The sequence below is a fragment of the Protopterus annectens genome, chromosome 2.part1, assembly GCF_019279795.1.
Source record: "Protopterus annectens isolate FY-2018-M chromosome 2.part1, PAN1.0, whole genome shotgun sequence".
Classification (NCBI taxonomy): domain Eukaryota; kingdom Metazoa; phylum Chordata; order Ceratodontiformes; family Protopteridae; genus Protopterus; species Protopterus annectens.
In genome coordinates this window covers 1,416,213,426-1,416,237,699 of record NC_056729.1, presented here as the reverse complement: position 1 = coordinate 1,416,237,699, position 24,274 = coordinate 1,416,213,426, and the positions used below count along the sequence as shown (strand labels likewise).

General features: G+C 39.0%; 1 protein-coding gene across 3 annotated transcripts in view; it reads right to left on the bottom strand.

Annotated features, from left to right (window-relative positions):
* MDM1 (Mdm1 nuclear protein) overlaps positions 1-24,274 on the bottom strand; it is a 1,807,772-nt gene that overhangs the window by 1,379,911 nt on the left and 403,587 nt on the right. For 2 of the 3 annotated variants that reach the window (XM_044062890.1, XM_044062891.1), the window contains exons 4-5: positions 22,798-22,932; positions 5,093-5,278 (exon numbers count right to left, since the gene is read on the bottom strand). In XM_044062890.1, the coding sequence (XP_043918825.1) occupies positions 5,093-5,278; positions 22,798-22,932 (321 nt within the window). The remainder of the gene's footprint in view (positions 1-5,092; positions 5,279-22,797; positions 22,933-24,274) is intronic. The other variant, XM_044062892.1, reaches the window with a different exon arrangement.

Genomic DNA, 24,274 nt, shown 5'->3' with positions numbered 1-24,274 from the left:
GTGTTGCTGTTGCCAGGCTTGTTTATGGTAAAATGAACATGATGTTCTAGGGAAGGTCCAAGAATTTTTGTAAAAGAGTGAAGGAGGATATTAGCCTCAGGCAGATGTCAGACCATTGCACTTGAGTTCTAGGATAATCAGACATCCCCAAAGTGAGGAAGATTTCCCAACCACCCTACCTTGGAGGTCAGCTAGATATTCATCTGTAAAAATGAAAGTAGTCTGTAAAATTTTCAATTCTTTTTAGCTGCAAAATTTATGGTTGCTTGCTTGCTCACAAGAGTCCTTCAGGTCCATCCATATTATTTCAAAGAAAGGTATGTACATCTGTTTATTTATTTTCTGTTTCCAATTTGATCTTTACTGTGTACGCTTGGTTGATTTGAGGGGATAGTTTTCAATAGCCCATGATGTCCACAGGAAAAAAATCACCAACAAATACCACTGTGGAAGACAGCTTCCCCCAAAACACTACAATTTACAGTGTTTCTTTTGTGTGGATGAAGACCATTAAGGTATAGCATGTCAGTACTGCAAGACTTTCAATAAAAACATCTTGATCCATCGAGTCCACCATCCCAGGGCCTTTGTACAATGGAACATGAGATATCCCTTTCCCAGTTGCACAGCATTCCTTAAGCAAGGGGAAAGAAACTTCACCATGGAGGAACACAGACATCATAAACTCAATAAGCTAAGGAAGTCATTAGCAAAAGAATCAATGGGAGCACAGTGTGTGGCCTTAGAGACCACATTAGTTCTTTGCAGGTCAAAATGTGTCAGTGTCGGACAGAAGCAGCCTTGTCTGCCCTTCATGTGATTGCCTGCATTATAAGAGTCCAAAATATCCCATATGGAGGCAAACAGGCTTTCACATCAAAAACCAGCCAGACTCTAATTATATCAGTAACTGTGCTCTAGTCGGATGCTAGGTCCCACTTGTTTACTGAAATATATACTAATACACAGGACAGCAGTTTCTCCCTGGTAATTGTGTGCAACCCCCCCCTCTTTCATACAGCCTGATAGCTCTAAATGAACATTCTAGAGTAGAGGGTATGGCTCCTACTATTATACCAGTTCTCGCATATTCTGAAGTTTTGCGTGTACTAAAAGCCAACCTATGGGTGCCTACCATCAGTGGTGCTTGTCTCAGTACATTTTTTTTTAACTATAACAATTTGCAAAAAAAAATACAAGATGGCATGAAAGCAGGCTATCCACCCCAAAATTTGCAAAAAAAAAAAAAAAAAATACAAGATGGCACAGGAACAGGCTACTCACCCCAAGACCTCTGCATCTTCTATCTCAGACACAAGCCTTACAACTACATCTAAAAGAAAAATACCCCTATCATGCAGAGATATCTGAATCAAAGTTAGATGATGAAGAAAAACTGGTCTGTTAAAACAAGACACACTCCCTACTGGGCTGTAATATACCCTATGATGAAATCACTGCTTTGGGGTCCCCGCTGGATAATGTCTTCCTTTGGGCAATTATGAACTTCAAGAAAGGACATTTTTGGTTAGGGGAATCAAGCAGTTGTCTAACTTCCTAAAGAGATGGCTGAAGTGTCTGGGCATAAAACAGCCCAGGCTCACTGATATTTTGCCATTTATCCTGACCTTCAAAAATGACATTAATAATGCCTTACTAGAGCCAGACACCTTGCTATCCATTCCCCAAAAAATGACTGTTTGTACCATGTCCTGAAAATACCCATACAGAAATGTTATGATGGCTATCAGTGCATTTTCAGTGGCCACAGCCAGAGGATCTGAGCTGAACTGTGGATTCAACAACATTCCCAGAAATATGGAAAGCAAGGGACTGATTTGTTAAAAAGATTTACATACTACTTTCCTTTGAGTTAGGGACACCAAGTGCCAGACATCAATCATACAGTATTAGGAGATATTCTCAAGTCAGCAGAGGATATGACCAAATATACACATGGAGGACCTTGACAGAGGTTCTCTAAACAGATCCATATAGTGCTAAAAGTGAGAAAGCATGGAATGATTTGTAAACATGATGCCTTACACATTTGTGTGGTTGTGGAATGGGGTCACCAATAGGCTTGGCTATTGGAAAGTATTCTAGTCACAGGATCCAGACCCTCCCTGGTGTGAAGGGTCTATTTCTTAATGCATCCCTGGAGGCCTGTTTTTCAGCCATCCTTTCCTAGTTATTTTTAAGAGTCTGAAAGAAAAAGACTAGGCAATGCTCTTACTGAATTTTCTACTAAATGCAGTCTATGGCAGACCAGTGCAAAGATGTAAGAAATGAACATTTGAAAATAGACAACAATCTAAGAAGGGAAGAAGGGGTTACGGCAGGTAGCAAGGCAGTGGAAAGGGAAAGAGACCCTTCTCAGTGATGAAGGGTGTGGAAAATAACTAACTACAACCTCCCAACCTATTCCCGTCAATCCTAGATAAGATTTTCCTTGATCGGCCACAACTGGCTTGATCAGTTGCCTTATTCCTGAGTGTGTTATCCTTTGGATGAGATGTTAAACCAAAGTCACATCTTCTTGAGTTGGTAGTAGCTCAAGTGGATGTAAAAGATCCTACAGCACATATTGAAAAGAGTAAGGATCCTTTATTTAACTCAACATAAAAACATCATTTATACATTTACAAGATGTACATATTTACAGGAACATATATACACATTTCTGTTTTTTTAGTATTTATCATTTTTTTCTTCCATAATTAACACCCATTTATTTCATAGCCATGATCTAAGTTTTCACAATATATCTTCCAAAATCTATTTCCCATTAAACAACATTTCATTTAGTCTTTCATTCCAAACAAAAAAGTTATCTGTGTTGTCCATTTTCAATACTCTTCAACTGTTGGGTTTGGATCTAATCCTCGGATCCAACTCAGCCATAACTAGCACATGTCCACCAAAAAGCACTCAAGCTCCTCCAATACCCATAATGTACCAATCCCTAACACACCTCAGATCTTGTTTGATGGTTTACTTAAAGTAGGAAGTACTAATATCATATTCCTGACAGAAGAAACTATATCTGGAGCTCAACATGAATGACAGTGATGTCCTTATTAGCTCTTGTTCTTCCAGAAATGAACAGTGAAAAATATTGGAGTTCGCAAGTGGGAAGTTGAGGAAAAATGAAAATGGACAACACAGATGTAACATTATGGTAAGTACATAACTTTTTTTTATCTGATGTCAATTTTCATTCACTCCTCAATTGTTGGGACAGAGTACCCAGCTACCCAAAACCTCGGATGGACTCTAATGGAAGGATATTCCTGAGCACAATTGAGCCAAAAGCTGCTCTTCCCCATGAGACCAGATCCAGTTTGTAATAAGTGATAAAAGTATGAGGACTGGCCCAGGTTGCAGCCGCACATATGTCATCTATGGAAGCCCAAGATAGAAAGACTGAATATGTTGTCATGGACCTAGTGGAATGGGCTAAGGGTTTTGGTAAGGTTAGACCCAACTTGTTGGAGACAAATGATATGCAATCCATCTGGTTAAAGTTACCTTTCCAACTGATTTGCCCAATTTAGAATCTGCGAAGGACACAAATAATTGATCTGTCTGCCTAATTTGTTTTATTCTCTATAACTAAAAACATAATTGTCTGTGAACCACTAATAAATGCAACATATATTTACCTCTGTTTGCAAATTTAGGAAAGAAAACTGGGAGATTAATGGACTGGTTGATACTGGATTCTGACACCACCTTAGGAAGGAAAGAAGGGTTGGTATGTAATGTTACTCTATCTCTATGAAAAATCAAACAGGGAGGCTTAGAGGACAATGCTTGAAGTTCTGAAATTCTTCTACCAGAGGAAATGGCCACTAGAGAAACAGTTTACCAGGTCAGGAATTTAAGAACAAATATTGCTGCTGATTCAAGGGGGGGGTTAATTAATGCCTGCAGTACCAAATTTAAATCCCATGGTGGAGTAGTGTCTTTATGGGGGGGTTGCAGCAGGAGAGTGCCTCTCAAAAAGGCCTTACAAAGTTTAGATGAAGCCAGGGAAGAATTCCTAAATCCAATATGAAAGTTAGAGACTGCTGCTAATTGGTCTCTAATGGTTGAGGAGCTAGCTCCTTCATTAAAAATTGTTGTAAAAAATTCAAAAACACTTTGTACAGGGGCTGACAAGGGAACAATAGGTTTCTGATGACCCCAAAAAACAAACCTTTTCCATTTACTTCTATAAAGTTTTTTTATAGAAGCGTTTTGGGAAGATAAACGTATGTGACGGACACAGGAAGACAGCATCGGTTATCTGGCTATTCAAGGAGGAGGAGAAATCACAACATTAGCTTGAGGTTTGAGATATCCAGATGAATCATGCCTGATGGGTGATACAGGAGGTCTGGAATCAGATCCAGAATCCAAGGTGGGTAAAGTAGATGAGGCCACAGAAGACTTGTATAATGCCAAGAAGGCTTTGGTCAACAAGTCTTCTTTGGTTCAGTTAGTCTTTCAAATTCTTTGGTCTCCACTCAGTTGTTTTCTGTTTGAAGTATCACAATAAGGGTTGTTAGAAATGTAGTGCTTAGGCCCAGTTTCCTACATTAAATACTCAGATAAACTTTAACTTCTGCCCTCTTTGCTGAAGCTCTAAAAACTACAATAGCTATCAACAAATATAGCACAATCAAAGATATAAGATTAGTTCCCCTACAGGGTACTTATCCGAAAACTCTGGAAGTCATGCCAAACAGAGGGGCTGATAAACAGCAGTGCAATATGCATTGATCTGCACTTATACTGCAAAGAGAAAAACTAAGATATTTTTGGCGGATGTTCATTCAACATCACTTACATGCTGATGTCCAGATAGAAGGGTGTCCACCAGCCCAGGAGGGGTTGGGTACAAAACTCTGGAAGCTGGGATAGACATTGGGCCTTCTGCAGCAGAACTCCCAAGAAGTTATCTGTATTGCAACAGTGGGCAGCATAATAAACATCAGTTATACATTGCAATATGAAGAAATCAGCTGGTCAATGAATGAAACTATGCCAAGCTTGAATGTAACTAGTAAATAAAGACTATATAAATCCATCTCAAAAATGTGAATACCTTTGCTTTCTTTTTTGGTGAAATATTTTCTTGCTCATACATAGCCATTTCTTTTTCTTCCAAATGTTTTCGTAACCTTGGCCCTTTCGGTGGGGGTGATCCTTTAAATTCTCTTTCATATGTAGTTTGCCAAGTAGTTGCTTTTGATTTACAAGGAGGAATAGTTTTACTGTGTTGGTTAAATATCTTAATAAAAGAAAAAAGAAAACAGCAAAAGAATTATTAACAGAATTATCATAAAGTTTTAAATTACAAACAAGGTAAAATGGTCACAAAGTAAAAGTAGTTAATCTGAAACTGCCACTGAAATAAAAATGTCATAATCAACAATATTTTAAAAGCAGTTCTTTGTCAAACTTAAATGTAAGTAATAAATAAAGCTTGGGTAACTCCATCTCACAAATGCTAATACTTCACAATACTTTCATGACAACCATTTTTAGTTCTGGGAGCAGACGCACCAGTAAAAACAGTTTTCTTGAAAGTGTATGTAAAGAAACACAATGATTTATAATACTCAGTAGTATGACTGTCTACCTGTGCATTTCACATAGGAAGTAGGTCTCTTAAGCATCACCATAAGACTATAGTCTCACAAACTGTATCTCTAACTCAGAGTGATTGAGACAGATCGAGCAGTAACCAGGTGTCAATGCTGACAAGAACACTCTCATATGGATTACGCAAATCTGTAACACGGCACTGAAGATAACCACCATCATCCAGCAACATTTTATAAAAGCCAATTCAGAACATGGCTCATACTAAAATTAATTTTACAGCACATTTGCTAGCTTGACTTACTGACAAGTTCATAATAGGGAACAGAGAGCCAACAGCATACATTTCATTCAGGAAACACACCACAGTGCATCCACATTTAAGAGCCTATAGCCCCCTCAACAATAGAGAATGGATTACAGACCATGGAGAAAAGACTATTTGGTAACTTGCAAAACAAGCTTAATTTTTTAAGCACATTCCTCTAGTGAGTGATGTAAGCTGTATCCCCCAGTTTATCTAAGAGTACGTGAACAGAACTCAGCCACCATACAAATGTGCTATGAGGAAAAAGTAAGCAACCACACCACAAAGAATACAACTAAACTAGAGCAATGCTATAATAAAATAGCTACATTTCTTAACAACCAGCCATACTCTACACATCATTGTATTGCCCTCATGCACCTTAATGGGCTTGAGCTACCTACCCTTCTCACCTATTCTTAACTTCAGTTTGCACACAGATTAGTCTTCCACCCTGAAAAATGCCCTACACTAAATGCTATACTACAACTCCACTCTACAAACAGAGCTCTCCACGCTACTGACAATCATCTCCTCTCAATTCACAAAGCTCACAACAAAGCTGGAAATGCTCTTTGCTCCAATTGTATCTCAAAATCCTGAAACTCAGTTTTTGCTCCAGTCAGACTCCTTAACCATGCACATATATTCAAAGATAAATTAAAACTGTTCCTGATTTACTCATGGTTATGCACCTGCTATTCCCCAGGCTAAATTATTGTGCCTAGCTGTTTAGCTTTGGTTGGCTGGCTGCAAAATTGGAGTGCCTCTAACACCATCCGGATAGTAAACTGATATATATATATATATATATATATATATATATATTTTTTTTTTTTGCTCTTGCTCTGTTTCAGTGATATTTTACATTCCTGTGCTGCATTTATTTATTGGTTGAATTTATCACTGCTTGCACCTGTAAAGTAATCCCATATGCTTGTTACTGCACTTCTTTTTTCTGTTCTGATTCTGTCTCAGATTTTATTCCCACCCACCCGCTCAACTGTTGTTGTGTTCTTAAAACTTGGTGGCTTTTGAGTTGCCTGCCTCTACTATAAATTTGATATTGGACACTCTTCCCATTCCCATCTCATCAGTTCATTATATCGACTACAGTGAGATCACTTGGGAAGGCCCACCCCTTATTTTCTTAACCTTGAAACATCTTCTGCCCCCCCCTACTTAAAATAAATTCAGCTGCTTTTACTGTATTTGTGTCTCTTCCTACTTTATTTTGCTTTTCCTGCTTTTTATTAAAAGTGTTCATTTGCATTCATTCTGCTGTGTTTATTACTGCTGGTTAGTAGCCTGATTAAAAAAAAACTTAGTTGCCTGATTAAATTGTAATTAATACTCTAAGTCTCTCAGTTTTGGTTTAAGGACTTGGGCTTCAGGCCAGTTATTTTATATTAAGAAGGTTTCTGGTCTACACTCTTGTGGGAGGAGAGGGTGGCCTCTGCCCTTCTGAGCTGGGAATTGCTAGGCGAAGGCTCTTTGTGTCTGTTATTCTGTCATAGTTCTGGTTTAAGCACTTGGACTCCAAAGCAGTTATTTAACATTGGGAGGGTTGTGGTCTAGATTCTTGTGGCTGGAGAGTGTGGCCTACACCCTTCTGAGCTGGGAATTGCAGGTGAAGTCCTATTGTGTCTGTTATTCTAAGAATCTTTATTCTGGTTTAAGCACTTGGGTTCCAAACCAGTTACTTTACATTGGAAGGATTCATAGTCTAAACTCTTGTGGTAGGAAAGAATAGTCTACACCCTTCTAAGCTGGAAATTGCTGGTTGAAGGCCTATTGTGTCTGTCTTCTTGAGTGTCTTACTTCTGGCTTAAGCGCATGGACTCTAAAACCAGTTGTTTTACATTAGGAAGGTTTGCGGTCTAGACTCTTGAGGCGGAAGAGTGTGACTTACACCCTTCTAAGCTGGGAATTGCAAGTGAATTGCATGCATTATTTAAATTGTTTATTTTTTTTTTTTGCTGTATGCACTTTGAATTTCTAGTACTTCTGCATTTTATAGCACATGCTAGATTCTGACTTGCTGAATCTAGAATGCTTTGTATCACTTGAACACAAAAAACAGCTCTTCACAGAGATACTGAATGATCTGAGGCATCCGTTGCTTCCAATTAATTACAAGTGCCTGCTTTTGCTCTGATATTGTATGTTTAATTTATTTTTGCATTCTTGAATTGTCTGAACTGTTTTTTGCCACATTTTACTGAATACTGTACTAGTTCAGCTGTAGCATAGCCCAGTTCCAGTTCTGCTGTTTATGGGTCTGTTTTGTAACTTCTGAGCATCAAATTCAAGTCATCCTTGTAGGTGAAGGCCTGTCAGCACCCTTTTTGGAGGCAAGTGCTGTCTGGGTCCCATCTTATCGAGGGTGACTGGAGTAGTTCTCAGAGACAGGGTCTTTATTGGCTAGTTTGAGTTAAAAGGGTTATGTCTTGTTTTGCTTAAGAACTGTGTTTGTACTTGTCTGCTTGTAGGGCACCATCATGCACTGCTGCATAGCGGTGGTCATGGTTGGTAGTTTAGATGCAAATGTACTGCTTGTTAAATTTTCCCTTAGCACTTAACTTCTAGTCATCCAGAGATTTTCATAGCCCTACTCAGGTGGAACACTAAGGCTAGCCTCAGAGGTACTGACACATCTCTCACCCACTAGCCATTCCTAAGTGTGACCTCTTTTCCTGACCATATAAATTTATCTAACACTATGGATGGACAATTTTCCAGTTTCCCCAGCCAGCTTGGTCACCACGGGCATCCTGAGGCAGTGTAGCAACTGCCTCGTTCACTGACAACCCTTTACTCCTAGTCTACATAAATTAAACATGGGAGACGTGCAACTACATTAAGAACCTTGAATCCATGCTCTCTCACACACCAGTTAGTACATATGACAATGAGTGGATTGTCAGCATGCACACCTCACCTACTCCACCCAAACCCACATCACACATATCTACACATGCAGAGGTTCTCCCCAGAAACATACCTAAACACCAGAGATGTCCCCAAACACAAACACAAGCACAGTACACAATACACATAACAAGCAAAAAAGTACAGTTGTGTACACTTACCATAAATGTAGATGTTCGAGTGTATTCACTGTTGCAGTCATTACATTTGGGTAATCTGCTGGCAGGTTGCCCTCAGTCGGCCTGAATTCCAAAGTCTTGGATCCTGCATCAGTTGCTGTATTCTCTTCCATGACGTCAGGTCATCAGGGGTATAAAACATGCAGCCGACACCATTTTCTTTAGTTTTTCTTGCCCCCGATGTCAGGTGCCCCCAAAAAGGTAGCAATATTATATATATATATATATATATATATATATATATATATACATACATGCATCATTGTAAACTTTACCTTCATCTACAAGCAAATACACCACATAGGTTGTAGAATATAGAAAAGGAAGGATAAACTGTAGAATGATAGGGGGATGGCAGGAGGGTAACCTGGACTGCACAGTGAATACACTCGAACATCTACATTTATGGTAAGTGTACACAACTGTACTACGTTCTTCATGTTTCACTGTTGCAGTCATTACATTTGGGTAGAATCCCAAAGCTATGGTTGGGAGGCTGGAGCTAAACAGCATTAGGTGCGGCTATAAGGCCCTACAGCACTGCAGTGGCAAAGCCTGCCCTGGACTTAGAGAAGAGAAGCAAATGGTAATGCTTTGTAAAGGTGTGAACAGAACTCCAAGTAGCAGCCTCTAGAATGTCTTTGGTTGGTACTCCTCTGAGAAAGGCTGCCGAAGTAGCTGCAGCTCTGGTGGAATGAGACCTAATGCCCTTGGGCATAGGTTTACCATGGTGTAAGTAGCAGAAACGGATGCAGTGGCTTATCCACTTTGAAACTGTCTGCTTTGAGATAGCCTTTCCTTCTGATCCTGCAGCATATGACACTAGTAATTGCTCAGTTTTCCTTAGAGCTTTTGTCCTGCTCAAGAAGAATCTTAGCTGTCTGTGTACATCCAAGGAATGCAGAATTCTCTCCTCTTTGTTCTGTGGATTTGGATAAAAAGTTGGCAGATGAATTGTTTGGTTAAGAGCCACACTGGAAACCACCTTAGGCATAAAAGTAGGATTTGTCCTCAGAGACACCCTGTCTGGGTAGAATATGATGAAAGGCTCTATAGCCATGAGGACCTGTAGCTCTGAAACTCTTCTTGCTGAAGTAATTGCTAGTAGCAGAGCTGTCTTCCATGATAAGAACATTATATCAGCGGTAGCGGCTGGTTCAAATGGAGGCATGGTGAGCTTTTCCAACACATAGTTGAGGTCCCATGCAGGTAATGATGATCTTCTAGGAGGCCTTAAATTTTTTGCTCCTCTAAGATACTGCTTTAGTAAAGGATGAGAAAAGATTGGTAGCTCTGTGTTGTAATGAGCCGAAATGGCAGACGCATGAATTTTGATTGATGAGAAAGATAGGCCTTTGTCAAGCATCTCAGTTAAGTATTGTAATATCTGAGGAATATGTGGTTCTGCTGTATCAGTTCCTCGTGCTTGATTCCAAGCACAGAATCTCTTCCATTTGTCAGCATAAGATTTTCCAGAACTAGGCCTTCTGGCTTCCAAAATGACATCCATCACAGCTTTACTGAGAGGTGTCATTCGTATGATTACATGATTAGCCATGCTGCCAGGTTCAGAGTCTGTAGTTGATTGTGCAGGATCTGATTGTTTTGCTGGGACAGTTGTTGTGGTCTTTGAGGCAAGGTCCAAGCTGGGTACTGAGACAAGTTCCTTAGGATAGGGTACCAGTATTGGAGAGGCCAGTCCGGGGCAATTAATATCATCTTTGGCTTCTCTTGTCTGACTTTTAGGAGGACCTTGGGTAGAAGAGGCAGAGGAGGAAAGGCGTAAATTGACAGGTTTTTCCAACTGAAGGATAGGGCGTCCACTTTCCATGCTTGTCTGTGATAAGTCCTTGTGCAGAATCTTTTCAATTGATAATTTTGAGGAGAGGCAAATAGATCTATGTCTGGGCTCCCCCATTTCTCTGTTATCATGCTGAATACTTGTGGATTTAGTTTCCACTCGTGAGGATCCATAAGGTTTCTGCTTAAATCATCTGCCAGAGTGTTCTGTTTTCCTGGCAGGAATTGAGCCTGAAGATTTATTTGGTAGGTCAAAGCTGTGTCCCACAGTGCCATGGCTATTTTGCAAAGGGGTATGAGTGTGTGCCCCCTTGCTTGTTTATATACCACATGACTCTGGTGTTGTCTGTCTTTATCAGTAGTTGTCCTGGATGAAGTAAGTCCTTGAAGGCTGTTAGAGCATTTTGAACAGCTAGCATCTCTTTCTGGTTGATATGTAGATGCATTTGATTTGGTGCCCATATTCCATGAATGCATCTTCCTGCCATGTGGGCCCCCCAGGCATAATCTGATACGTCTGTTGTTAAGGTTTGGCTGGCAGGGGGTAGAGTGAAGGGCTGTCCCATGTTTTGGTGACAGGCCTTTGCTCACCATAGAAACTCCTGTTGCAGGCAGGGGATGAGAGGAATCATTGTTTCCAGACTGTGTGAATGTTGACTCCATAAACTTTTTAGGTACCATTGAAGTTTCCTCATATGCAGCCTTGCATATGGAATTAGTAGGATGCAGGATGCCATGAAGCCCAGAGCCTGCAGAATTTGTCTTGCAGAAGACTGGGTTTTTGTTAAGTAGTCAGTTGCCTTTGTTTGTCTGGTGTGAGGTAAGCCATATGGGCAGTTGTATGCAAGCTTGCACCCAGGAATGTTATCTTTTGAGAGGGTACCTGTTGTGATTTCTTTTCGTTTATTGTGTACCCTAGGCATGCTAGAAGCTTCTTCACAAATGCCAGGTGTCGTAGAAGAGTGTCCATATTCTCTGCTTGAATAAGACAGTCATCCAAGTAAGGATATATCTGAATACTTTTTTGTCTGCAAAATGCAATTACTGGTGCCAGGCACTTTGTAAAAACCCTGGGCGCAATAGATAAGCCAAGGGGCAGTACAGAGAATTGGTAATGCATTAAGCCAGCCTTGAATCTGAGGTATCTTCTGCACGACTGTCTTATTGGGATATGCAGGTATGCCTCTTTTAGATCTAAGGTCACCAGCCAAGCCTTCTTGCCCAGCATGGGCAGAAGCTGCTGCAAAGTCAGCATTTTGAATTTTGGAATGTCCAGGTATGTGTTCAAAATCGATAAATCCAGTACTGGCCGCCAGGCCTTGTCCTTTCTTGGTACCAAGAACAGTTCTGAGTAAAAACCTTGTCCCTTTTCCTGTTCTGGTACTGTCCCCATATCCATGAGGGATGTAACCTGTTTCTGTGCCTCTGCCCATTGGTTTTTTGGCAGGTCTGGCCAACCATCTGTCATTGGCAGAGTGTGGAAATGGAATTTGTATCCCTGTGATACGATGTTCAGTACCCACTTGCCCTGGGTAATTAACTGCCAATTTTGAGCAAAAAGTGCTAATTTTCCCCCTATGGGTGCTGCCAAAAGATAAGTGCTTGGTGTAGGCAGAGAGAAGTCATTGGGATTGTTTCTGTAGGTTTGTGCTTTATCTCCTCCAGATTTACAGGTGGATGCGCCCCATTGCTTTGATCTGTATGAGTCTTGAGCCTGGTACCTGGAACCCTTAGGGCATCTGGACTTGCCCCTTTGGGCTCTGTCTGACACAGGAAAGGAACAATTTTTTTGTAGGCCAGTGTCTACTGAATCTAGGTGGCTGCACTTGTAAGAAATCCTTAACAGTTTGCATAGACTTAGCTTTGTCTCCCATTTTCTTCAAAACCTCTTCTGCCTTAATACCAAACAGAGACTCATGCTGTAAAGGTGCATCTAGCAATTTAGCTTTAACATGATCAGGCAAATTTTACTCCTTTAACCAGGCATGCCTCCTAATCACAGATCCAGTAACTGTGGCCCTGCAGGAGGCCTCTAAAGAATCAAAAGCACATTGCAAAGTATGCTTTCCAACTTGTTCAGCTGCATGCAATAATTCCTGCAATTCCTTATTTTCTGCACATTCTGAAATCAACATCATTTTCTGTTTCAGCAATCCCATAACATGTTGTTGGTACTTAAGCATATGAAATTGACAGTTTAAGGCCCTGATTGCCAAGGTTGCAGATGTATAAACCTTTTTTCCCCTTCTGTCCAGTGCCCTTGAATCTCTGTCAGAGGGGGTAGGGTTTTTTGCTGTTGAGGCCTTAATTCCCTTTGGGCCCTGTGAAAAAGTTTCAGGATCAGCAGCAGGGTTTCTAAATAAAAATTTATGAGAGTCAGGGACCCTGTAATACCTGTCAGGCTTACTGGAAGCCAGAGGTAAAGAGTCAGGGGTCAGGCCTGACTCCGAAAAAACATCATCCACGATGTCTAACACAGGGGGAATAGCTAAAGGTTTGTGCTGAGGGTGAAGAAGGAAATCCCTGAGCCTCTTTTTTGATTCTGAGAAGTCTTGACTCTCCCAGTGAAAATGCTCCCTCAAAGTATGCAAGGTTTCTCCAAATGAATAATCCTCAGGAGGAGATGCAGATGGAATAGACTCCTCAGCATCAGAATCCTCATAGGAAGGTAAAGATAATTCCTGATCAGAAGAGGAATCAGAAGAAATAGAAACCTGATCTGAAGATTCATAGTTGATCAAGGTAATAAGGTCTTCAGCTATTTTGATTCTGTTTTTTTAGTAGAGAGGGCTGCACGTGGGCAGCGCATCGGTTTTAGTTTTAGAAGGTGTCTTTGCCTTTGGTTTTGCAGCGGTTTGATATAAAAATGTTGAGGTCTGAATACACCCTCAGAAGCCGGTGCCTGCTCAAGATACATCCATCGGTCCAATACCTTATCAGGGTCACTGAGGACCAGCGAACTGGCGACTGGTTTAGAAGCTTATTGCTATCTAGTTAAATCTGTTTCCAAAATACTTAGATGCAAAAATATACCGACGCTTAATAGTGCATTGCTAAATTTAGCACAAAACCGACAGCCAGGCACGTTGTGATCAGGGCCTAGGCAAGGAATACAGTATAAATGGAAATCCTTATGAGGTATTTGCTTCCCACAAGTAATACAATTATTATCTTTTTCTGACATCGGTAAAAAGCAAGAAAAAGTTTCCTAGCTTTACTGAAGACTTCGATTCTGAAACTCAGAAATGCTTCTGCTTTGGGCACCGCGCAGCAAGAAAGACTACAGAAAATGGTGTCGGCTACATGTTTTATACCCCTGACAACCTGGCCTCATGGAAGAGAGGACAGGAACTGATTCAGGACCCAAGACTTTGGAATTCAGGCCGACTGAGGGCAGCCTGCCAGCAGATTACCAAAATGTAATGACTGCAACAGTGAAACACGAAGAACATCTAAAGGTCTGTCGCTGACAAAGTTTGCTGATGACTGCAAACTTGAACAAGAGGGTCATACACAAACAAAAGGTTGGTGCCAAAGTTATGGCCTTAAACTCAATGCAAAAAAATGTATTATCATACCTTTGTCAATAGCAACACCTTAAGTATGCACTCAGTGGTAAGAGACTTGGGCACTCAGGTTGACATTAACCTCACCTTTGACCACCATGTCTCCACAATGGTAAGAAGGGCATTCTATATTATCATCTCATAAGTAAAAGCATTGTCTCTAGAAAAAAAGAAGTTATAACCTCCCTGTACTCTTCCCTCATCAGGCCAATAATTGTGTACAACACCCCTTTCGGTATGTACCATTCCAAGCACCTGCAGCAACTGGAGAGACCACAGAGTTTCCTCACAAGGAAAATTCTAGGTCTTCAGCATCTGTCCTATGTGGGTCATCTGAAATCACTGTCACTTCATTCTGTTTCATTCAGACTACTCAGCAGCAATCTCTGCTTTGCATACAATGCAATCTCTGACCCTGCTTTACTAGAAATGCTGCATCTCCATAAGTAAAATGGTACTTGGGTTACTCACTCTAAAGACCTTAACCTGGTATGTGACATTAACAGAACCTGCTTGAGGGATATATTTGTCTCCCGATAACCCACAGGTTGAACTCCAGATGGCAAAGACAACACTGGATCCAATTTTTAGTAATGTTCTTCTTTCTAAACTTCCTTCTTAATCTATACTACATTACTACTGATCTCTGCAAACCAACACTATCAAGAAGAACTGGATCTTGAAATCACTTCTACACCATAACTAGATCTCCTCTCAATTTACCATATGATAGTGAAAATAAATTCAATCTCTTTAATTCCTGATGATACCTCTGACTACTTAGATGTTTTATTCTTTCAGTGTATATTCTCTGAACATACCTAATTTTCTGAATATAGATCTTAAAGCATGGATGCCACATCAGTGCTCTACATTTTAATTTAGTTCTAATAAGGCTAATGAACAATTGTGTCATTAACTGTTCCCCTCTACTTAAAAAGTAAACTAAACATACAATGTACGGTCCTATTTGGTAATGCAAAAAGAGCCAGTATAATTTTTTCAAATAACGTATGATCTATCAGTATCTCCAAATAACAAAAATGTTGTTAGCTCTTCTATCATCATATTAATTCTGTTAAATTGCTCATTGGTCCTACTAGGTCCAAATAGCATTCACTCAGTTTATGTTCCATTTATCTTCAACTTGTTTAATAATGCTCATTTATGGCATTGTTTACAACAAATTAAATTATTTAATGTTACTATCAAATTTAATGTCAGTTAAATCAGTATTAAATAAATGTGCCTCAAGGGCAGATCTCTGACGTATACCCTGACTTATTGATAAGTTACATAGGAAGGACCATAGGCAAGTATTAGGCTAGCTACTCTTGCAGACCAGTTAAGCTTGGCCAATTTTCCTTCAGAGGTGAGAATCAAACCCTGTATTTTATGTTTGTAAGGTAAACACTTTAACCATTATGTCACCCCAACTAAGCTACATCTATTGTCCTACTGTACATTCCAGAGCCTGTTGTTAACTATTCCCTTATGTAAAAGATCAGTTTATTTGACAACTACATACTAGCTACTTTATGTAGCAATAACTTTTCTATTGTGTCAAAAGCAATGGAAAAATCTATAAGAGCTGCATCAACCTGCAATCCATTATCTAGTTCTACTACGCTGTTGCAACATACCTCTCAACTTGGAAATATGAAAAATCTGGACAAAAGCCCTTGAAAAGTAGGTACAACTGGCCAAAAAATCAAGATGAGGATTAACATAAAATTTAAATACATTATCATGTAGCTATGCCCACTCCAATGGAATTGTGGGATACCAACAAGAAAACTGAAGTCACTAAATAATAAAAAATGTACACATTTGAATTTCAGACTTCATATACTTAAGAAAATGCATAATAATACAGAACTTGTTATTCTAGCAACTATCTAAGTTTACAGGAGGAATATTTAAAATCTGTCCCTATCTTTGGGCCTTTGTCCCACCATTATTTTTGGCTTTGTCCATGTCCAGATTTCTTGCTCTGAGAGGTATGCCTAGAATTAGGGATCATTTTATCATCAGGATGGGAAAAAAAGCAAGCTGTGGCAAACACAAAGGATAAAGAACATCTGTTCATCATGCTAAACCCAAAAATCAATAAAACTGTAAACACTGCTCGGTGTGTACTTGCATTAGAACAGTGAGACATAAATACAAAACTTTACGACTTTCCACAGTAAGACAATTGTTTGATTCCATTAATGCTATGGAAACATCTGTTATTTGAGCACATCATACAATTACAGAGATATACAATGTTTGCACCTGTCTTGAATGTCCGCTTTGGTCCTAAGTTGTGATCTATCAAAGTATGAATCCAAGGTTTACACTTTCACAAATGCACATTCCATGCACACATACACAAAGCAACTCAGTCATTCAGTGCTTAGTTGCCCAACAAAGCAGCTTGGTCATTCAGCACCTAATTGCCCAAGTGTGATGCCCAACCAGAGCTACAGATCCAGCACCCCCCAGTCATTTCCACAAATATGTTTGTATTTCATATGCTGGTTCCTACCTAGCAGTGCTGCTGCTTTTTCCTGTTCATTGTGTTACTAGTGAGTTATTGCAGATCTAGAGGCTCACTGTCACTGTGAGAGAACCACAGCTGCAGCTAACAACTCAAGCTGACATCAGCTCGTAACAATGAGGTCAGACAGGAAGATGCCATCCCACATGCCCAGGGATCCAATTACAACAGACAACTAAGCTACAAATGTAATAGTGGCACAGTGCACTTTGGGCAATAACAGGAAATCTTAAATAAATAAATAACATTAAAAAAAATAATTTTCATCAGTGAGTGTCAGTGTAAAGATGAGGCTTTGCCCATTAATGCTCATCACCAACAGATAACAGTTTAACTTTTTTTGCAAGTGTTTGCTACAGTTAGATAGACAACCTTTGACACTTGTTTCCATATATAGCAATTAACGAGTTGCTCCTCAAGACAGTTTTTGCAAATTCCATCTACTCAAAAAAAATGTACTTTGGAATGAACCTTATTGTGTTACACTGAATGCTATAATGTCTTCCTACCGGATACCCTGCCACTGTGTGACTCAAGACTGCTTTCAGATCCACATTCAAACTGTTGAAAAGTAGCTAAGCCCTCCTATTGGCTGATGCACCTTCTTCACACCTCTCCATTCATTCGTTCATTCATTCTTACATACAACCATACATCAGGACTTCATTCAAAGTTCTCTCCAAAGGTGTCTGTCTGTTCTCTTTTGACGTAACCATAACCAAGCAACAAAGCTCTACAATAGGAAGAACAGAACCAGCAGTGAGTGGTCAATTAGTCAATGCTTCTGATTCATTGCTTCACCTTTAAGTGCATTCGATATCCACAAAGGCTACAGACACTGTCCCAGCACTACTCTGCTCTAAAAAATAGATATCGTTTCCTTCATCTTTAGAAATGGTATACATTATATTTGTTTGTACTTTGATCAAAAATAACTTACAGCACCTCATCATCAGTTTTGTTTTATTCAAAAGCTTGTGGTGCTGACTTAGCCGCTTCTCAGTATGTGAGCTGTTCCCTTTTGTATTTGCATCGGATACTGATGGACATCTCTGTCACAGCAAGCTAAATTAAAGAAAAATCAGGAATAGAAGGGGCCACTCAGAAATTTGTGGCACCCCATTATTTTTCCCTCAAAACCAGTAAATACTGAGGAATTTGGTACGGTTGAGAGGTATGTGTTTCAATAAAAACATAAAATGCTAGTGATTATTGATCTAGCTTTCATTTATGTATTTTGATAGCTAAGAAAATGTTATTTGGAAGAAGTCCATGTATAACCTTTATTTATTTATTTATTTTATTTGCAGTTTGTTTGCCAGGATAGTCCAATTGGGCCACAAGGAGTCCGTTTTTAATGGAGTCCTGGGGAGAAAAGCTCCAGAAAAATACAAATACATAGTACACATTGCACATTTACATTACAGATTATCTCATAGGAATACAAAATAAATATAATAAGAAAAGGTTAACAATGGTAGAATGCATCAGTATAGCTTGTAAAACAGTAATAAAAAAACACTTTTTTTCTTTTTTTTTTTTAACAAAAGTAGCAGCATAGGGTAACTGTTAAGTAGTTGGTCAAATAGTTCAATAGAGCTGTGGAACTATAGGAGACAGTGATGGTGTATTTAGTTCTAGGAGAGTAGGAAGTGGTATTAGGAGGACTAGATACACAACTTCTTCCATTAACTTAGCAATGCCAGACAGCAAGCTGATGGGCTAGTAGTTCTTCACATCATAACATCTTACCTTTATTACCCTAAAGTCACCATCTGTTACTTCACTCCAAAGTGCACTACTTCCCTGACTTTCTTCCCTTATGGTGCACTAGTCTTCATATTATGTAATAACTCTGAAGCGGTGCATTAAACCACTCTTCTATGTTTGTCACAGCTTTCATACATCACATAAATGATGCCAAACTGTGTCATTGAGAGGAGTCACTATCTTCAGTACAAGTGGACTCAGTAGATTAGTACTACAAATGTCCTAGTCCTCTACTTAACTGGATAACTGCAGTAGTATAGAAACAGAAATCGGAAATGTTGTCAAAGAACATTACCAAGTAGGGTTGCCAGCTGTCCGGTTTTCTAACAAACTGTCCGGTTACAAATTTCATTCAAAACCAAACACGTGTGAAGTCTGGGTTTTGTGCCGCTGTGACTGCCACAATTTGTTTTGCTTAATTCCACGTTTCAACACAACATCCAATACACTTCCAGTGCCAGAATTTATAGTACAGTAGCACTCCAATCACTGCTTACTCTCACGATAGGACAGAATGCTTGGGATAACTTGTTATTGTGACAAAGTACCAAAATTTCGTGGGCATTGAATTAATAGGTATGCCATGTCTCCTACAGCTGACAATGGGAGTGGGCACTAGGAGGAAGAAAAGTAGGTGAGCTGCAAAAGTCGTGTGCAGAATTTAGGAGGCAGGTAGGTTTGGTTCTGTTGGGAAAGATAACCATCACTTTATTTGGAGGTGTGAGTTGGTTCTTGTTAAGCTTAAGATGTATCGGTAAGAGGTACTACTACTGTTGAACGAGCAAATGGGACATGTATATGCACAGACAGGGTGGGATCTCACTTGTGTTAATATGAAAGACTAGCAATGATACGGAAAAGCAGCAACTGTACAATTTATTTTTGAAAGAAATGGGTAGGTTTGTAGTTGTGGTGGCGTCCCTTTCTATTTGAAGTTAAATAGTGACAGCTGGAATCCTCCTGACTGGCCTGTCCCATGATCTTTGGGTTGTCACCTACTTTATTAGCTGTTTAGAGGATGCAGTAAGATCCACTTCCTATGTACGACAGTTTTATCTCGTCCCATTATAAATGAGGATCTGATGTATTTTGTTTTTAAGCTGTACTTCACATATTTATTTATTTCAAAATTTGGTTAAATTAAGGGTAAAATAAAAGTAAGTTTGTTTACAGAAACAGTATGTGAACAAGTCCATGTTTAGGGTTACCACCTGTCCCTCTTTGTGAGGGACAGTCAGACTTTGACCAGTTGTGTCCTATGAAAAAACCTAAAAAAATAGCAAATGTCCTGAGATTTTAAGATAAAATGTGTTTCTTAAGTTTTCTTTAATAGTTGCATAAAACAGTTATTTTGTATCTGAAACACACAAATATTATGTAAAAATAGCATAAGCAGCTCAAATGCTACAAAAATAAGCTTTTACTTTGGCAAAAAAAACTGAAGTTCTGTCCTTTGCAATGGCCGTGGGTATGCAAAATCTCACATTTCTACAGAAAATGTCCCACTTTGGGCATTTGAAAAGGTGGCAACCCTACATGTACACTGCAACACATGTTCTAAGATTTTATATATGCATAGATGTATTAATAAGGCACACAAACCACTGCTTTGTGTGTACACTTGCATTGCAGATTTACAGATAAGGTAAATGTCTGATTAGTAAGTTTGGGTTAAGCTTTGAGGCTACCAGAACACTACTTTCTTAGTCAGTGTTAAAAAGCTAAACGTGTTTTAAGTGTTGCTGTTTGTTTACGCCAGTTACTGTATGCCTTTCAACTGTATGATTTAGGCATAGTACTGTGATTTTACATTCAGTCTTAGCTTTATTTCTCGTAATCTACTGATGTTCTTCATAAGGTTAGACCAGTTTAAGGTTAAATATGTTACTGACTAACTAAATGAAGCTTATGCAAACATTCCTTATCAGTAACTGTGTGGCATAGCAAATAAGTATTAGCCATTCTAAAAAAATATGAAAGTAATCCTCTCTCTGACTATGTGCTATGATGTACGAAGGTTGGTGCTATGCGTTTTACTGTTCAGCATACCTCTCCGCTGTCTTGACTGTTTCCTCAAATCCGTGGTCTGGTGCTCATAAAATTTGTGGTTTTCTGGCAAATCTCGAAGGATTGAATTCACTAAATAATGACAGACATTTGAGTTTCAGAAATCCTTCAGAAAATGCATGTTAATGCAAACATTGTTATTGTAGTAGCTACGTTTTAAAGAGGAGTATTGAAAGTGTGTCCCTATTTTGGGGGCCGTTGTCCCCCCCCACTTTTTTTGGCTTTGTCCTTATTTCTTGTGATAAGAGGTTGAGAGATAGGCTGTTCAGAGTTTGAGAGGTATGGTTACACTTCCTGATTCTGAATCATGTGATAATACAACTGGTTGATAATGGTGTACCATACTGTATTTGTATTGGGTATATACGAGTGTACTGTTGGCATTTTCTTGGTAAAATGAGGCCATTGTGGGTGATAAATAATATTGGGGACAACCTTCCCTATTTGTGGCATCAGGCCTCAAAATTTCCCATGGTGGTTTGTTATTTTCCCTAATGCCCAACTAGTTGGACATTACTGATTACTTGTTTGACATGCTAGCATAGTCTACTATTCATTTATCATCAGTAGAATAACAACGCCTATGCCAGCACAGTCATTGTTATTTTTCTGATGATAGAATGATTGTAACTGTCTTCTGTTTTTAACATGCATTTGTTTTCAAGATATTTATTTGCTTAAGGGTCACACTTCTTTTTCTTTTTTTACTTAACACATTTAAATTAACATACCTCTCAAGTGTACCTCATTATGAGGAATGTACCTCATCTGGGGTCTTAAAAACATCATGTTCCTCAAAGTTCCACAGTGGAAAGGTCTATCACACATTCAGTGTTAGGAATTTTTTATTAACTGATATCCATGGTAAATGGGCAGTAACTGAAAACAATGTGTACATGTCTCAAGTATGTAGGGGCAACACCTGGAAAACTGTACATGTTTTAAACTGTTAACTGTGTTGTGGTGGGGCAACAGTAATGGTGCAAGGTTTGAGTAGGAAACGAAAATGTCTGATTCTCAATGGACCTTCAAGTGATGGTACACCTGAAGATTAGTTTGCATTATTATATTATCTGATAAATAGTAAAATTAATGACTACATTAAATCGGTGTATGGCTACTGTTTGCTCTTAAGTGCATGTTGTACTCCATTTGTAACTTACAAACTTATGTGCTTAATCTTGCACATTCTTTTTTTTATTGTAAATCCTAAACCATAATTTGTGAATTCCTGATGACAAAACACTATCCTTATTAATCTTTGCATTAGTTGTATTAATTAGCTTGAGGTCTGATTTGAATCACTGATGCAAATCTAAAGTTTGAATGCTGCATTTACATTTTGAGAAGTACATTTTAGGAGGTTAGATGGCAGAAAGGGCAGATGATGTACAGTCAATAGTCTCCTCAAATTTAGTACTACTGATTATTGAGGTGATCCAACAATCATTATAAATTGTGTGTATATATATTTATATATATAATAATTATGTAGTATTATTTTCTCCCAAATGTAGTCATCTTGTAGGTAGTGCTGACCATTTAGATAAACCAACATTCCTTTTTATAAATTGATGTAAAATTAATGTGGGTTTTCATGCCATTTCAACGAATGTGAGTTTCAAGGGCAGGGAAGTTTACTGCTCATGCTAAGTCTGTTTTCATTGTGAGACTGTATTGTTTGCTTAGCAAATGGCTATCAGTGTTTGTGCTACTTTATTTCAACAGCTGTAATCATTGTAGAAGTAAATAAGAAAACAGCATGCACGCTGAGAGGTCCATTCCCATCAGCTGATGTCACGGTGATGTCAGAAAATGGGCGAAGCATGGCTAGGAAAGGGGGTGGGAATGGGTGGAGTTATGGGTGATGCAAGAGGTGTGATCTTAGTCCAGTTATAGCCACAAAGAAAGCTGGCAACCCTATCAGCAAGATACAACTCTAGTACACAATAATGCTACAGTGAATGAAATATAACTTCAGCTGTTTTTTTATTTTATATATATATATATATATATATATATATATATATATATGTACATTACCTGCTCTGCTGATAATAATGGGGAAGTTTTTGCTGGAGTCTTCCAAACAAACTGTCGGTCATATTCAGAACTTCTAGCTAAATTCTTCACTGGTTTATGTATCAGACCCGCTTTCTTCTGTAGAACCCTGTGAAGCTACAAGATGAAGTATTAGTAGTCATGTTCATACTGTTATTTATATATGTATTTACTTATTTAAGTCAAACAGTGACTCTATTAAGTGTATCTTTTTCTCAATATTAGACAGTAATCTTGCGGTTCCATGTACTACAGTAATAATAATAATAATAATAATAATAATACCACCAAAACACTTAATTCACATCATCAGTTTCAGAAATACTATTTGCCATTTCCTGTAAAAAACACATTAAGCTGACCAAGATGGCAGCTGCATTACAAGTGATCTTGTTTTCTGTTGGGGAATGAAAAAAGTCATCATATGTTTGCTAAAGTTTTGTTTTAATGTGTCTGCTTCAGTCTCCTTCCTTCAACTTATCCTTCTCTTTTCTCTCTCTCTCTCTCTCTTTCTTTGTCCTTGTCCCTGGATGTTTCTCTCTTTGACTTGTCAGGAGATCTCTCAAATGATTTCTTAGAAATTGTACAGCTGGACTGATAAGTGGATGGATCTGCCCTGGAGGCAGGGAGGAGACCCAGAAGTATCAACTTAGAGCAGAAGTCTGAAAGGGCCCATGGCCCAAACAAGCAGATATCGCAATCCTCCTCAAAGTGTGATGACCCTAAACATTAAACACATATGGAGTGACATCCCTGGGTAGGGATATTATGCATGCAGGCTGAACATTTCTTGAATCCCAGGGCCTTGTTGGACATGACCAAAACCAGAAGAGGCAACAATCAACAACAATAACATTTACTCAAGACTTCAAACTCTTAACCCTGAACACTAAACAGCAAGTATATACACAGACCTAACAACCAGCTATGAATCAGGACAATATCTTTCTTTTTGTTTTTTAATGGAAGAAAGGGAGGAAGAAAAGGCGGGAATTGCTCCACATGCAAAGACAAAACTATAACTAGTACATGAATCACACCCTACTGCTTTACAAAACACATTAAAACAGTACAGAGCAAAAATCTGTAAAAGGAGAAACTTATCTGGTGAAATCCACATAACACAGTGAAAAAACACTGAGCTCTGGTGACCATGTCTGACTTGTTCAAGAGACAAAAGAGATCTGAGGAGCTGTTAGGGTGGAGGGGCATTATGGCAAGGAGTTGTTGGGATCAGATCTGCTGACATCCAACATACACATAAGTTGAGAAAGATGGAAAAGGCAAAACTGGGTTAAGTATTTGTCACTGCTCCATGTGGACTTGCTGTAGTGAAAGACTGTAGCAGAAACAGTGATAAAGAAACAGAAGCCTGTGACAACAGACACTGAAAATGAAGGAAAGGGGTGGAATGTGTAACATGCAAATTCAAATTAGACATTATACATATTATAAACCT